We start from the raw sequence: 17,555 nt of genomic DNA, 5'->3' as shown, positions 1-17,555 counted from the left end.
TCAAGTATAAAATATCCCATAAACATGAGACCACAAACGCTTAGTTTTCGAGATACAGGGTGTTTCTTGTAGTCTTACTTTTTTGTGATGCTTTACCAAATCGAATCTTTATTAATCTTCTCTACAGAGTTGGTAATTGGTCAATAAGTACCAAAACTTATAATCAACTTATTTATCACAGCTATCTAACTGGATTTATATAATAATTTGGATTTTCCTGAGAATTAGGTACCTACTATTGATCTGTTTGAAAAATTTTCTCGAAATCGATTGCAACGATAAAACTACAACAAACCAACAATAGAAGTACTGAAACAGAGTGTGTTCTTAAATTTTTCTAAACTACCAGTAGTTCACAAAAAAATAGTTCTGAAGGAAAGAAGTGGGCACCCTTCCAGAAAAAAATCACCCTGTAGATTTGCATTCAAAATTAGCATATTACATGATGAAAACTTTATATTTAGATATCTATGCCAATTCAAATTAAATATCTTGTGAAGAAAGGTACTATGAGAGAAAAACTTGAACTTTAACACCTGTATCTCAAAAACGAAGTATTTTTGGACTCTTGTTATAGGACTTTTTTTCTTGAAATGATCCGGGAATTCTGTCATTTTCATTTGTAAACAACATCACAAATGAATTGCAATTTGAATGAAACACAATAAATTGTACAACACAGCCCAGACAATTTTTTGATGCCAATTACTCAGTTCAGTTCTTTGATAACTACAGTATTGAAATTTTGTGATGAGAATGATACAAAACCTTAAATAATGGGTAAGTGTATACCGATGACGAATGCAAAAATCATAGATGGCAAATAAGGGGAGATGCCGAGAAAGCGGATAGATAAAGGAAAATAAGAAACCTCGGACGAGCTCGTAGTGCAATAAAAGTACTTGAAAGCGATAATAAACTCATAAACCGTATAAGGGAGTCCGATTTTTCTACTGAAGTGTCGATTTCAAAGGAAAGAATAACGATTATTGGTTCATTTTATGGAAAAATTCTCGTTTTTCGTCTTTGCGAGATGTCCGAAATTTTATATTTTGTCAATCTTGGGGGGAGGGGGTTGTTAATTACCCTCAGTACCACCCCCAATTTCTACGTCCTTGTTCGTAGGGGGACATTTTATACGGTTGGTTCCATTCAATTTCTATCAATGTGATGACAGAAACCCCTAAAGTCTTGAATGGGAAAGGGGTTGAGTGACACTTCGTTTCGAAAGTAATTCGATAGCCTTTTTAAAAATGCCATACACTTGACTTTTTTGTTAGTTTAGTACTTCCAAAAAATAAAAAAAGAACAGAATAGTTACAATAGCAAGAGTTGCAATGAAACATGAAAATAATGAAAATTTTTCACTATGAAAGATTTTCAAAATGTTCTTCATTGGTTTATAGACAGAATATATTCTATTTTTAAATTCAGCCCCCCAAGTTTTAAAGAACGTTGATCAGTGAGCCATTGCCTGACTGGATGGAAGTATTGAGGTGGAGCTCCATCTCTTGAAAAAGCATATTGCTATCCTCATTGAGTTGATTCTCTAACATGTTTTTAATTTCTTCGAGCAGATACCAGTAAATATTATCAGTAAGGTTTTCTTCAATAAATATAGGTCCAATATGTACATTTCCTAAAATACCAGTCAAAACGTTTATTTTCTTTGGATTTCGTGTATGACCTTCTCTTAAAAAATGTGGGTTTCCATCGCTCTAGTAGAGACAATTCTATTTGTTAACACGTCCATTAAGAAGAAAAGTACGCTTGCCTACAAAGCAAATATTAAACAAAAGTTTTGGGTTGGCATTGATCCTCCTATCAAAATCATCAGTATAGCATTTATATGTATAACTTTATCGCCTTTCTTACTGTTTCAGAAGAAATTCTTACTTTATGTACTACTGAACGGAATGAAGTGGTTGGATTTCACACAAAAATTTCAATTCGTTAATGTTCACTCGTAAAGATCATTTCAAATTCTTTAATTTATCATACTCTCGGCCCACAGCATGCTGAGGAAGTCTAATTGAAGTTTTCCAAACCGTAAGCCGAATTTGAAATATTTTTGTACTAACTAATGGAGTTTTTTTTGAAAATCTTTAATAGTGAAAATGTCCTGCTATCGTAACTATTCTTCTTTTTTTAATTTTTAAGAAGTACTAACCAAGAAGGTCGAGTGTAGGAAATTTTTAAAAGGCAATGTACCCTCAACACAAAGCGTCACTCAACCCCTCTTCTATATTTAAGATTTAAGGGGTTCTGTTATCTCACTCATAGGGTTGATAAAAATTGATGCGAACCAACTGTATGAAATGTCCCCCTGCGGAACAAAGTTTACTTCTATTTACATTTCTTCTGAATTTGCATGGGTGGTACTTTTTCAAAATGTTATAATTAGTTTAAGGTTATCGTTCGGTACGGTGGATATTTTGCACATCCCTGGAATATTCTTTGGGCACGTCGATTGTCAGTCGCCCAGTCGGCCATCTGGTCTACATGGAAGATATTATACCCTGTATTACCGAAATTATTTGGTCCTGCTTCCGAAGAGCGCAAATGTATGCAACAGGCCAACAGACATATCATCCGTCAGGATAGACTTTAGTAAAGATTATATTCATCTTAGTCAACCAAAATCTATACAATTTCTGTCAAAATATACTCATGGTACTGCTGAAAGAAGTATATTAACTGGGCTTACACTGTATACGAAATACAGGACAGCATGCAGTTGTAGGCTCGATCGGTTGTAGGTACATTTAGGACCAAAGCTTTTTGCTGCAGGCCATGTATACTAGCAAACAACCATATTGATGCATTGAATGAAATAAATAGGCTAATAAACGATCAATAAAAATATAAAATAACTAAATAGTAAAAACTCATATTTAACAATAAGCTTGTATTTCAATAGCCTGAAAAGAAGAAAATAAAGTTCAAATCGAAGAAAGGCAGTGTATCGTCCCAAACTCGTTGCCTAGTGATGGGGAAATTTGAGCTTTGAGATCCCCTCACTGCACAACGAATTTGAGACACCCAATACAACTGTCGATCTTGACTTCACCAGTAGAGTAGGTTCATCTTCCTAATAAATATTCATTCATATTTCTCACAATCAAATCTCGTTACAATCTTTTATATTATATCCATAAAACCTGATGTCTTGATAGTATTCTTGTTTAAAAAAACATTTGGCATCTTGAGAGAGACAAAAAAATAATCGCTTATGATATAGTTGAATATTCTGAAAAGTTGAATTTCAGGTGGGCTGAATTTCTCTTAATAGAAAGAGGGAAATAAGGATAATTGAAGTGATAAATTTTTAATGAAATAATTTGAAGTATATGCTCAATGGAAAACATTCTGTTACTGCCCCTCGATGATAATAATTGTATGTCTCCTTCATCTATCATCACTTCCTTCGATTCATCGCTGGAATGAATCTTAATCAGAATCATCTGAATCTTCGGAATCGTCAGAATCATCGGAATCATCCGAATCGTCAGAATCATCAGAGTCTTCCGAATCGTCACAATCTTCTGAATCGTCAGAATCATCAGAATCGTCGGAATCATCGGAATCATCAGAATCATCAGAATCATCGGAATCATCAGAATCATCGGAATCATCAGAATCATCGGAATCATCGGATTCATCGGAATCATCAGAATCGTCAGAATCGGCGGAATCGTCCGAATCGTCGGAATCGTCAGAATCATCAGAATCGTCACAATCTTCTGAATCATCCGAATCATCAGAATCGTCAGAATCATCCGAATCATCAGAATCCTCATATTCTTCTGAATCGTCTTCCTTGGAAATGGCAAAACCCTGAAAAGTAGAAATCATATGATCGTGGGGATATCGATTAAAGTGAGAATATTATACAATGTGTGCCAATAATAATGTTGTAACTAGCTCCATCAGTTGAGATGGGTTGAGAGATGGGATGAGAGAATCAATCTTTAGTTTTTATAAGATTTTATCACTGATACTTTGTTTTGATTCATAATGGCATTGTGATAAGGGGTATCATATATCCATTCAACCTCGGAATTTGAGATACCCAGCTAAACTTGTATTTTACCATCCTCAAAGTTAATTTATCTGTTAATATCTGAGGTCAAAGGTCACACGAATCAGAGTATAGAAAAACTTTTGCGACAAGAATTGTAGAAAATTTCATCTTCTACAATATTGATAATAACAACAAATAACAAAAAACTTATACAAAACGAGATATTTGCAAGAAATATCCAAAAAACCGATTTCGTTACCTTCGATCTTAGATTTTATTAGTCGCGGACACCCTACCATATATGTATAGGTTTTGAGACAATTTTTAGGATGTCCGAAGTTTATACGAGTTTGTGGCAGGATATCTCAAATTCCGTAGTACCTGCTTTTTACTAATTTTACTGGATTAATTAATTAGGTGTACTAATAAAAAGAAATCCATTATTTGGCATCATATGGCTTTAGTTATTTTTAAGTCTGATCTGGTTCAACTATATGGCGTTAGAAAGATGAGATTTCGTACTATCAAAACTTTTCAGACAGTTTTGTGATGATTGACACAGTCAAAGCGAACGTCAAAGATGGACACTAGCAGACAAAAAATATGTTGTATTTCACAGTTTTCCTTCGATTAAGGCGTAAAATGCAAGTCAGATGGCTGTGTTTGGTAGAATTGGCATGGAATTATCTACTGTGAGCTGCACCTCTACGGTGCAACTGTTAACTCGGAACTTTACTGATAACTATTGGGGCGTTTGAAGGAAGCAATCACCCAGAAGCGGCCATCTTTGGCTAATATGGGGGGAATTGCGATTCATCAGAACAAAGCCAGGCCAAACTATCGATAGTGACTCGCCTGAAGCTCCGGGAGCTTGGTTGTTGCATCCACCTTATAGTCCGGATCTGGCACCAAGTGATTACCATCTGCTTCTGAACATGGCAAAAAATATTGTTGTGAAAAATTCGGTTCAACAGAGGCTTGTGGAAATCGACTGTCGTAATTTTTTTGGAGGTTCATCAATAATTTCATCTTAGGAAGTAGGCAAATCCCTATAAAAAGACATCATTGCTACGCCGTGAGCCTGATGTTGAGAAGTTGAATTTCGAAAATAGTTCCTTATCCTTTTCAAAGTTGAGAATGCTCACAATTGAATTGTTCTGGAATCATATATTGTTCGAAATGTTAGTAAAGCTAGTACACATTTGGATAAGCCTTGTTGATTACATAACTCCAGATGAACAGAAGCTTAACCATTACTTTTGATATCGGGATGATTACAGGCTATTCGACATACACATTCTATACACAAAATTTGAAAAAAGTTCCGTTTTATTTAGCTGAAAGCCAATTGAATTCTGTGTCAGTTTTTGTATCCAAACGCGAAAAACTTGAAGATTCGTCTGCATCTCTTGTGAAAGTTTTCCGAAGAACTTTGCTTACTCATATAAGATCTTGATAACACGAAATATATTTTCTTTATGAGGTCAAATGTTAACGCAGTAAGTAATGGCATTCAAAGTGCTGACAAAGAGATAATTAGAAATAATATGACATTATTTATTGGTAAGGTCCTAGAAAATTGGAAAAATTGCTATCAGGGGTGTCGCCGATTCTTTTTGATTAATTCGGAGCTTTTACTTTCAGGATCTCATTATCAATTTGGCATTCATAGTCTGTATGTTAATAATAATTGTGCCAACGGTAGTCGGATCAGATCGAGTCTTTGATATAACCGCTGGTTGATGAATTCGTTGATTTCATTTTTGCACGATTACATTATTGAGCGTTATGACTTATAATGGATATTCCTCCTTAACCCCCCCCTTCCGGGTACGCCACTGCCTCTCGAACGATATGGTACTGTTCCATTATGTGGAAACTTTCTAAATTTATGTTTCCTTGTTCTATCGGTATGGCAACATGTTCTCCAAAAAATCCAAGTACTTTTACCCTGTCAATTTTTCGTCCAAAAAATAAAATAAGATGACCATTCACTATATCCTATTGTTAAGCATTCAATGAAAATTGATATTCCGATTTTTAATCTGAGTTCATGAAGATTATTTCCTGACCTTGAATATGACGCCTTTAGATAATAAGGCTTCAATTGAGAAAACTGAATGAGCATCATCACCTGGTTACAGTTTCTAAATTTTTTGTATTTGATAAGAATTGGAATTCGATTTTTGTAGGTAATATTTCAGTCATTAAGTATGCAATTCTTAAAACTTATTCACTCACGTCTGTTAATATTGCTGCCATTTGGTTTTAATTTTTATACTTTTCTGAATGAACATTTGTTTTCATATATTTTTTTCATAATTTTATATTCTTCCAGGGATTACAAGTTATTATGGATTTTTGTAGTATGTCTTTCTTTATGAGGAAAAAGCGAATTGTGCTGAATTCCCTAACACTTCCATTTCGAGTCAGTTCAAGTGAACACCAGATGAGAGGTCTGTACAATGATAATTCTGAATATAATTAATTTATAATGTACACTGATCAACAATTGCTAGGGATCACTTATGAACTTCTCTTCATTTGTATTTTTTTCAAGTTATCTCGTGAATATCTGTACATTATATGTTCTCTAAGGAAAAAGTAAGATGTTTTGAGTTGATTATATCAAAGTCTTCCTCACTTCATCGGCTCTTGTCCACAAAATCGATTATTATCTGTAGGCTGTTACAGGTGGAGTGAAAAGCAATGTGGTATTTGTTATTAAATCTGTTTTTTTCTCTCGTTCAAACACATAAGGTGACAATAAATGAAGAAATGAGAACAATATCAGCTTAGCAGTCATGCCGAGAAGACGTTTGGCTCCTGTGCAACTGGACCAAATCATACGGTGGATACAGGAAGGTTTGTCCCAGCGAGAAGTGTCCCGGCGGTTGAATGTTTCGCAAAGTGTCGTGAGTCGGGCTTGGAATAGGTTCATCCAAAACGACTCAGTAGCTTATGTTCATGGGGGAGGTCGGCAGCGCAGTACAACAGCTGCCCAAGATCGTCTTTTGATCCTCAATGCTAGGAGAAATCCCACTTACCCGGCGTCGCGGCTCAATAGATCACTGAGAGTTGCAACAGTAGTTCTAATTTCGAACCAGACTGTAAGACGACGACTACATGTTCGTGGTTTGAGAGCACGTAGGAGGGTACAACATCCCCGTTTGAATAGGAAACACCGGGTTCATCGACGGCAATGGGCTGAGGAGCACCGCAATTGGACACTTGAAGATTGGAGCCGATGTTTATTTACGGATGAGTCTAGATTTCGTTTGGTCAACTCCGATGGTCGTATTCTTGCTTGGAGGGAAAGAGGTCGAAGGTATGCAGAACAGTTTATGGTACCCACAACAGCTTTTGGCGGAGGTTCTATATGTGTATGGGGAGGCATTTGTTTGAACCAACGCACAGAGTTGGTTGTTCTGCAGAACACCACCATGACCAGCCAGAGATATCACGATATGATTATTGAACCCATAATTGTTCCGTTTGCGGCTGCCGTGGGCGAGAATTCCATTTTAATTGACGATAATGCCCGTCCACACCGTAGTCGTCTGGTTAATGAAGCGCTAGAAACTCATGCTATTGATAGGATGGACTGGCCAGCTCGCTCTCCAGACATGAATTGCATCGAACATGTCTGGTCTGAGATGTCTAGACAATTGTCAACCTTAGAACAACCGATCAATAACCTGGAGGACCTTTCTAACGCTTTACGGGATATTTGGACAAATTTGCCCCAAAATTTTATAAATCGTTTGATCGAAAGTATGCCTCGTAGGGTAGAATGCCTGAGACGAGCTCGTGGGGGACCAACTAGGTACTAGCTTAACCGAAACTTCAGCCTTCTTGTGGTTTCATCATAAAATTTTTATGTTATTCAAACACAGAATTTTGAGTGTTCCTAATAAAGTCTTTTTTTCTCTCCAACTTTCCATTTTTTCATTCTTTTCTCAAGTGAACCATATTATCAACTGAAAATACTCTGATATCTGACTAAATTTATAATCTTGGAGTGAATATTTCAGAAATAAAAGAACAAGTAAGTGATCCCTATCAATTGTTGAGCAGTTTATTTCCTATCAGTATCAATAGATTGTTTAATTCAGAATTCAATTCATCTGATTTTGTTCGTTTTGGTGTGTTGAATTTTCGAATTATCATTTTGATGAGTACTTACAGGTTACAACCACATACATTCATTTTTCGAAATGAATACACATACAGGGTAAATATTTTTAATGACACAACAAAAATCAACGAAATCTTCTTCCTTAAATCGCATAAAACTTATAGGAGGATTACGATGAAAAACATTTAATTATACGAACAGATATTCTGATTATTCTAACGATGTGTACTTGGATAATAAGAAGATCAGAAACAGTCTCGCACTCTTTTTGGTGAAATTCTGCAATTTCAGTTTTTTTAGGTGTGGAATAGATATTTAACCGTTGAACATAAATATAATGATGGAAATATTGGTAAATCACAAGTGATTGAATATTTTCATTGCAAACTATATACATACTTACATTCATAGAAATTAGCATGATAGCTGTGAAAGTGAATACAGATTTGAAGGACAACATTTTGCAAAATATACCCTGCTACGGTCACTATCTCTAGAAATGACAACTATAGAAATTGTTGCCGCATTTTGAGGTTCTTTCTGGTCCAAATTGCCTGCATTTAGAATAATTATGGTGATATCTCTATCTCTAAGTATGATTATTGGTTCATAATTGAAAGAAAATTTTCTTGTACACTTAAAAGTCGACGTTTACTCTGGTATCAGCACTGATATTTTGTTATTATAATCATAAATATTATTGATACTATAGGAAATTTCCTTAGATGTTGAAAAAAATTCTAATTCAATTTGATGCCGATATCAGAGTCATATGGAAATGCTTGGTTGGTAATGAAAAAATTTGTCTAGGTATGCATTTTTATTAACATTACTTCTTGAATAATGTGAAAAAATATCCTCAGATGATAATATTTCTTCGGATCTGAAAAAATAAATATAGGTTAATCAGTTCTAACGGGACGATAACTAAGATTTGATTGGTATTGATAAGAAAATTCTAATTGCTATGAACGAATATGATGTTGATGTGAAAGAACAATTTCAAGATTCTTGTTGAATTTGAAGCTAATAACATAATCAGAACTATAGAAATTGAGACAAGAATATTAATATTAATAATAATAATATTGGGAGAAAAATATTCAACATTTCCGTGACAATAGATCTAATCCGGAAAGTTTGGTGCCATCGAATATTTCAATTATCTGAAGTTCGAGGATTATCAAAGATAGACACCTGGCTGATTTACAGTGTGAAGCTCAAACTTTTGATGATTTTATAGTTTGGTAAAAAATTTTTATATCATTTAATATAATTTTGAAAGTGGAAAAAAGCTATTCAATTCGTTACAGAAATTTATATGGTTTACATTTAAAAAAACATAATATGTTTGTATTTCAATTTCGAAACTTATAGCAATATAAATTTTTTTCTACACTAGTGGATTCTACTGAAAAAAGTGTCTATAGAATGTGTTGGTTACATGTTGATAGCACCTGTAACAAAGAAGATATGAGGAATTTCACGCCATTTTCCAATTTTCCCAATTTTCAAAAGTTGCCATCAATTTTTCTCTAACTCAAAGGGATTCTAAGATCCCACCACTAAATAGCTAATTCGGGAGCCCCGATACAACATCATTTACATCAATTTTTTGAAAGGCGAAATCATCCTAAAAACCTTTATAAGCAAGCCTATCGGAAAAATTGCTTTGTTGGCACGAAATCGTGGATGATAAACTCTTATCAATTAATCTTCAAATTAATTCAAATGAGATATGATTACTTCAAACATAATAAGAACCTCGTATCAATTTTTATGTGCCATTGGGTAAATTTTCTTTTATGATGATTAATAATCTTCAATTTTCGAACAATGTCTATTTGGAATTACAATTAAATTTCTCAAAAACAAATCTTTAGGAATGTGCTGCAGTATTTTCCACGAATACAGAAATTTTTGGCTAGGTCGCCTGATCTAACGTCTATGGGGAAGATTATATCTTTCCCAAAGGTGAAAGTTCATTGACGTTAGGTCAGGCGACCTAGCCGGCCACCTGTTGGGACTTCGTACATGACTTCAGGAAAATATCAAGTATGCTCTATTTTTGAAGTTGTAAGCTCTATCGAAATATGTAGACATATACGGGGTGTCATATTTGAAAAAAAAATTCGTAGCGATAACTCATTGAGTATGAGTTTGCTGAAAATTCACTTAAAGTCATTGAATTCTGGTAAAAAATTGCTACAAGAATGTTTTTACAGAAATTAAAAACTTTCAACTCCATTTCTTTACTAGACGAAAATTCATTTTGAATTTATGAATAAAAACAATATTTTTATTTCTACAATTGTTTCATCGTATTTCTTCATGTGAGTATTACTGGATACTGATTTTTCAAATTTTTATGGCATGTCTATGAAAACTTAAAATGTGTAAAAAAAAAATCGTAGAGACAATAACTGATGTGTATTACTGGATACTGATTTCAAAAATCTTTGATCATGTTATATAATCGTAAATATTTTTTCTATTTCTATTTATTTTTTGTACAAAGATTTCATGTACAAATTCTAGTCATCAAAAGTTACATGACACGTCAATAAAACATGGAATAATATATCTAAAATAATAGATGTGTAGATACAAATACAAAACATAATATTATTATACAGATAAAATCAACAAATAAAGTAATACACTATATAAACGCTAAGATCGGGCGAGGAACTCGTGTAGATAGTAGATCGTGTTTTCAAGCAATAATTCTTTTACTTTCTTGTGGAACTGTGCCTTCCCCAGAGTCTTTAAAAAGTCTGGCAGTTTATTATAAAGTTTCAAAGCTATGAAATTGTGTCCTTGTTCTTCCTTCTTCATTCGATGGCGGGGTATTGCATATTTATCTTTATCACGTGTATTATAATCGTGAAATGTTGAGTTTTTTGGAAACTTATCCCTCTTTGCATGGATATAACTGACACATGTAAGTATGAAAATGGAAGTAATCGTGAGTATGCCTTCCCTCTTGAAGATATTTCTGCAACTTTCTGTGTTTCCCATGTCAAATAATATCCTCAAGGCTCTTTTTTGTTTTACAAGAATTCTTTCGGCATCCCCAGCATGACCCCATAAAATAATTCCATAGCTTGCCACACTGTGAAAGGCAGAATAATAAGCTTGTTTAGCTGTCAACAAATCTGCTATTTCTTTGATACGTCGTATCATGAATAATGCCGTTGACAGCTTTCTACAGAGAGTGTCGATGTGTTTACTCCAACTCAGAGATGACTGAAATTCTAGTCCTAAGTATGTCAGAGAATTTTGATTTATTTCTCTGTTGGTGAACACCAATTTCTGAGTTTTTTCACTGTTGGAGAGCAAACCATTTATCGAGAACCACGACGAAGCCTCCCCTTCTGCCACCATCGATTCCCTCAAAAGTTTATCCCGAGATTTCGAGGTGCTAAGATAGCCAGTGTCGTCCGCGTAGCCCACCATCTCCACGGTGACGTTCCGAAACAGATCATTCATATAAATGATGAACAACAGTGGTCCCAATATGGACCACTGCGGGACTCCAGCCGTCAACACTCCAAGAGCCGATACTTCATCGCACCATATCACAGCCTGACTTCTCTTCGTAAGGTAAGATCTGAGCAAGTTATTCACTCCACCTCGCACTCCATAATGATGAAGCTTCATCAGTAAAATTTCATGGTTTACGCTATCAAACGCTTTACTCAGGTCCATACATGTAAGCTCCACTTCATTTCCTCTCTCATACGCCTCAACAATTGTTTCAATGACCTGCGTCATGGCTGTTATTGTGGACCTATTTTGTCTGAAACCATGTTGGGATTCATGAATTATGGAATGTTTTTCAAAGAACCCATGCAGTCTGTCCCTCAATATCAGCTCAAAAATTTTGGATACAGCAGGTAACACAGATATCGGTCTGTAGTTTGCAAATTCGTCTGGGTCACCTTTCTTGAAAATAGGACTAACTAGTCCTACTTTAAGCTCGTCAGGAAAAATTTCTTGTGACATGCAATCATCGAACAGTCTACAAAGTGGTACCACAAGAAAAGGGCAAGCCTGCTTGAAAAGCGCCACTGACATTCCATATATATCCCGCGAATTCTTACTTTTGAGTTTTCTGCAGAGGTGCATTATTTCTTCTTCTGTGACAGGAAACACGAACATGGACTCCAAATTCTGTTCGTGTTTATTCTCGAGTAGTCCCCTCGATCCATCCAGTGAAATTTGGGTATTATCACCTATTTTCATCCCAATCGATACCAAGTAGTTATTCATGTCATCTGATGTTAAATTACTATATGTTTTTCTTGGTTGAGTATTTGTTTCCTGTCGTATCAGCTGCCACATTGCCTTATATTTATTGCTTGCTTTCGCTAATCTAAGAGCATTCTTCTCTTTCACTGTTTCCCTGATTTTTGACCTAAGGGACCCCCTCAAGAATTCGTAAAGTAGTCTACTCTGTTCATCCTTTCTCACTTTTGCTATTGTGTCAGCTGCATCTACTTTATTCCTCAATTTCTCTAATTCTCTATTCTTTTGATACTTTTTTCTGCGTTCAGTTCTTACTCTTTCTTCAGGAAAGCACTTATGAAAGATATCAAGCAAACGGCTGTGGAAACTGGAAAACTGAACCGCTGCATCATCAGAGTACAACAGCGTCCAATCTTCAGCTTTGATCTTCTCAATGAAATGAGAAGTGTTTTTTCCGTTGAAGTTTCTTTTTAATTTATAATATGGAATCTGATTGGTTGATTTCTTGACTGGAAATTTGAAGATCTGAGCTTTATGATCTGAAATGTGTGGATCAAAGGTAAATTTCTCTCTAGGTGCTATAACAATATCGGAAAAAACGTTGTCTATGCACGATTTAGTCACATTTGTCACCCTTGAAGGTTCAGTGAATGCTGGATCCAATCCATATATTTTGAAAGCCTCCAGAAGTTGTTCCTGTTCCTTCGAATTTTTCGAAACATCAATGTTGAAGTCGCCAGAAAAAACCACACCATCCGTTGGATAAGACCCTCGACATATTTCGAGTACTCTTGTCAAGACAGCAATGAAGTCAGGTACACTTCCAGATGGTGGTCTATAAACTGAAATTATTATCATTTTAAGAGTCAGCATTCTCACACCACAAAGCTCTATCACTCTTTCTATCGAGTGAGACGCAACCTCTACGAGCTCCCCAAAAGGTAGGCCAACTCGGAGGACAACAGCGGAACCACCGTGTCTCGAAGATTTTCGACAATAAGAACTAGCTACGACATAGTCACCCATATTTATTCTCGTGAATTTATCATAAGTAAGCCAGTGTTCCGTGAAACAGGCTATGTCAACTTTTCGTGACTCTAAAAGATACTTGACGTCGTCAATTTTGTTTCCCAAAGACTGCAAATTAAAATTTATTAGTGTTGTAAGTTCTTCAGCTTTATAATCTTTATTGTTCATTATAGTTTTTTCTTCGAAAAAAGGAAAAACGCCTGGCAGTTACTCCCTCCGGCCATGTGCTACTTTTATAAAGCTCATCATGTAGATCAACGTCACCACCCACTTTGAAGGCCATGCTGGTTGAGTTGGCTCTTATTGGCTGGGCTTCGACAACGAAAGACCGGTTAGGAAAAATCTTACTCAAATGATTTAGGATAGAATCTTCAGTCGTCCCCAGCTCAATTTTACCAATATACAACCATATTTTAGATTTACAGCTGTTGAACGTCGATACTTCTCCAGATGATGTTCTTGTACCCTTTACTATTCCAGGACGAGAATTGTTCGAACTATTCAATTTGTTCAGTCCAGGGACATTTACGTTCTCTTTCACGGATTTAGCGATGTTTTTTTTCTTATCATCTTTAGATTGATGTGGGTTCGATGACATCTGCCCATTCATATACGTCTGTTGTTCATTGATAAGGTTCGCTGACACCTGTTCATTCAGTAGTATCCGTTTCATACGCTTAGGTACTCCATGTGACAAATTTTTGTTTTCGCATATCGAGGACTGTAACGGAGGTCTCTGCGTTGCTTCATAGAAACTTGTGGAAAGTCCAATAGATGGAATAGTGGTCGATTTTTTTTCGCCGATATTTTCTAATAAATTATTATAGTTTTTGAGTATTTTTATTTTATCATTGAGTTCCTCAATTATTTCGTTCTTTACTCCAATGATCGGATTCAGGTATTCCACATGAATATCCTTGTCATCGGACTTTTCAACATTTTCAAATATACAGGAATTATTCGAGATGTTCGGCTCAGTCTCAGCTACATCTTGCAGCTGGGAAACTGAAATTTCAAAACGCTGTTCATTCAAACTTGTTAGACGCGCTTTTAATTTCTCGTGTTTCAGCTTCACCTCCTCATACGAACTTAGTTTTGAGATTACATCTTCACAACAAACCAGTCCTACTTCTTGGTTTATAAAGATTCCAGGAATTTTCAACACACAACTGAAGTGATAAGTACTGTCACATTTTGTGCACGTTATATAAGTTTTCACTTCTTTTACACATTTTTTACAAAATATTTCCGCACTGCTATTTATTCGTGGTGCCATGTTTGCTGAATTATTCACCGATTTGATGCCCAGATAGGAAAAAGGAAAGGAAACAAGACTCTTCACTCCCTTGGGTCGTTAAGAGAGACTTAAGACAGAAGGCAGACCACGGAAGGAACCGCTGAGAGTACAAAAAGTGGGTAGGAAGGAAGAAAACAGAAAAAGGACGAAGTACAATATTTTTTAAAAATTCAATAAAGCACCAAAGAAACACAGAACACAAATCCACACAGTATATGGTCACCTTTATAGCAGCCGCCTCTAATCAATAAGGAAGCATGTGTTCAAAAAATAGGTTCTTAAAATGTGGATTTGGTGTCCCAAATTCGTTATCTACTGAGGGGATCTCAGAATCCCCTGAAGCTAGAAAAATTAATGGCACATTTGCGGACTCGATTTTCAGAAGAATTAATTCGGTGAAAACCGCAACCTCATAAATTCAACTGTTTTCAAGCTATGAGAGAAAATTAGGAAATGGCGTTAAATGAAAAGTTCTCATAACTTTTTTATTATTGGTGCTATCAAGATGATACAAAAACATCCCATAGGCACCCTTTTCAGTAAGATGTTATAATTAATTTTTATTATTTATTGCCATTAGTTTTGAAGTTGTAATACAAACTTGTATTTTTTCAGATGTAAACCATCACAATTTCTATAAAAATAAATTTGCCCTTTTTTATCCTTTTTCAGAAAAATATAACATGGTAAATAAATTTCTTATCAAACTATCAAAATTATCAAAATTTTCAGTTCCACACATCAAATCAACCTAATGCCTACCTATAATAATCTGTGAACTTCAGATAATCAAAATATTCGGAGGCCAACGAGGTCTCCGGATTAAACACTGTTAGATTTTTCCACCATTTCAAAATTTTCAAACCAATAGTCTTATATATTTTTGAAGAAGAAAATAAAGCGATTTTATTCGTTATAGAAATTGTTATGGTTTTCATGAAAAAAAACAAGTTTGTATTATCATTTCAAAACGGCAATAAAAAATAAATGACTACACCAGTGGATTCTTCTTGTTTCATGTTGACAGCAACAATAATGAAGAAGTTATAAAATCTTTTCATTTCATGCCATTTTACCAATTTCTCTCATAGCTTGAATTTATATAGTTGGGGTTGTCACGGAATAAATTATCTCAGAGATCGAGCCCGAAAATGTGCCATTCGTTTTTTTATAGCGACTAGCCCAGAGGGGTTCTGAGATCCACTAACTAGAGAACGAATTTGGGACACTCCATAAAAAAATTAATTTGAGAAAACTGACGAGATTGACAATTATTGGGAATCTTAAAAAAATGTTGAGTAGAGGATATCGTTTCAAGTCTGTTTATTCATATGAAAATCACAAAAATTGTCAACCCCGTCATTACCCATTACATGCCCAAAATTTTTAAAATCAGTATCCAATACTACAATAAATAATGTTATGTCGAAACAATTGTCGAAGAAATAAAAATAGTGAAAGTGAAATATTGTTTTTATTTATAATAACAAAATTTTTATTTTACCTATTGGCCTCCTGCAGATCCACCTGCACCGCCACCAACACCACCTCCAGCTTTTCCACCAATTCCTGCGTTCATTCCGAGTCCGAAACTTCCTCCTACGTTTCCTTCAGCTCCTCCACCTCCTCTTGCACCACCCTGTCCTCCCATTCCTGGCAGTTGCTGGGTAGCCATTGGAACTTGAGCTATTGCAATGCCCTGTAGAAGAATAAAATTAATAATACTTGAGAGTGATCATATACTACTTCAGCTTTAGAGTTTTAATTATCCCCCGAATATTCTGATATCTACATATTACTACAAGTTTTCATTTAAAATTTTATGCTATAAATCTTTGTCATACCAAAATCATGCAAAAAATAACAAAAAGAGCAGTGGATGTAAGCTTCATTTTAGCAGATTTAATTTCGAATTTCATATTTTCGAGTTTTTATACAACAGGAAATAATGATTATCAAATCAATTATTTTTATTGAATTCAATGATTTCGTGTTTATAGTTTGTGCACATCAGTGTGACAATGATTATACAAGCTATTATTTCAATCTCGACCATAAAATTAGGGCTATTAACATCTGAACAATGCCTGCATGGGAAGGTCAATATTGGTATTCAAACATAAACTTACTTGATTAGAAATTGTCATTTTGTCAAGATGAGATTTCTATGACGATGTCGGTCGTGCGTCTACTATATACACGGTAACTTTCGAACGAAAAAAAAAGGAACTTGAAAATTTTTGGTTAGGTTAACATCTCGCAAGCCATGATTAACGGGACAAAAAAAAATCGAATTTAGGTTTCATAAATATGACATTTAGAAATTTTGTTTTATAAACTCAAAATTCAATTGGGATGTAAATTTGTGGCAACAGACCTAATTAAGTGGAGATTTTGTGTGCGCATATAAAACAACAAATTCAAGATCGATGCAGAACTTCTTATTGATCGCATCATCAGAAACAGAAAATTGAAGCTGAATATCGAAAAAAACTAATATTTATATGTCAACAAATCCGTCTGAGACGCAACTTTGCATTTATATGTTAGCAGCTATAAAATAACAATAGAATCCGACTAGGTATGTTAAAATTCAATTATATACCCAAGTAAAATAATCATTCGAATGTTCATGCCTTTAGTTAAGTCAAGTTTGCTTTCTGGTTATTTGAACAAAATCGATTCGGTTAACCATGGGTTGGGCTGATTTGGGTTTCACAACAACTTTTGTCAGTGCTCGTCAAATTACCACTAGTTGACTACAGTTACTTTTCAAACCAAAGATCATTCTAGTTAGTAGTTAATTTCTGGATAAT

The 17,555-nt window shown here is 34.9% G+C and overlaps 1 protein-coding gene across 1 annotated transcript; it reads right to left on the bottom strand.

Annotated features, from left to right (window-relative positions):
• Positions 1 to 3,312: 3,312 nt before the first annotated feature.
• Positions 3,313 to 8,720, bottom strand: LOC123676411 (dentin sialophosphoprotein-like). Its single transcript, XM_045612292.1, has 2 exons — positions 8,566 to 8,720; positions 3,313 to 3,837 (listed from the first exon to the last, which is right to left on the bottom strand). The coding sequence occupies exons 1-2, from the start codon at positions 8,620 to 8,622 to the stop codon at positions 3,451 to 3,453; spliced, it is 444 nt and encodes a 147-aa protein (XP_045468248.1). The 5' UTR covers positions 8,623 to 8,720; the 3' UTR covers positions 3,313 to 3,450.
• Positions 8,721 to 17,555: the final 8,835 nt, after the last annotated feature.

Source organism: Harmonia axyridis, chromosome 3, assembly GCF_914767665.1.
Source record: "Harmonia axyridis chromosome 3, icHarAxyr1.1, whole genome shotgun sequence".
Classification (NCBI taxonomy): domain Eukaryota; kingdom Metazoa; phylum Arthropoda; class Insecta; order Coleoptera; family Coccinellidae; genus Harmonia; species Harmonia axyridis.
Note: the sequence above shows the minus strand (reverse complement) of the source record. Positions and strands in the feature narration are given on the sequence as shown.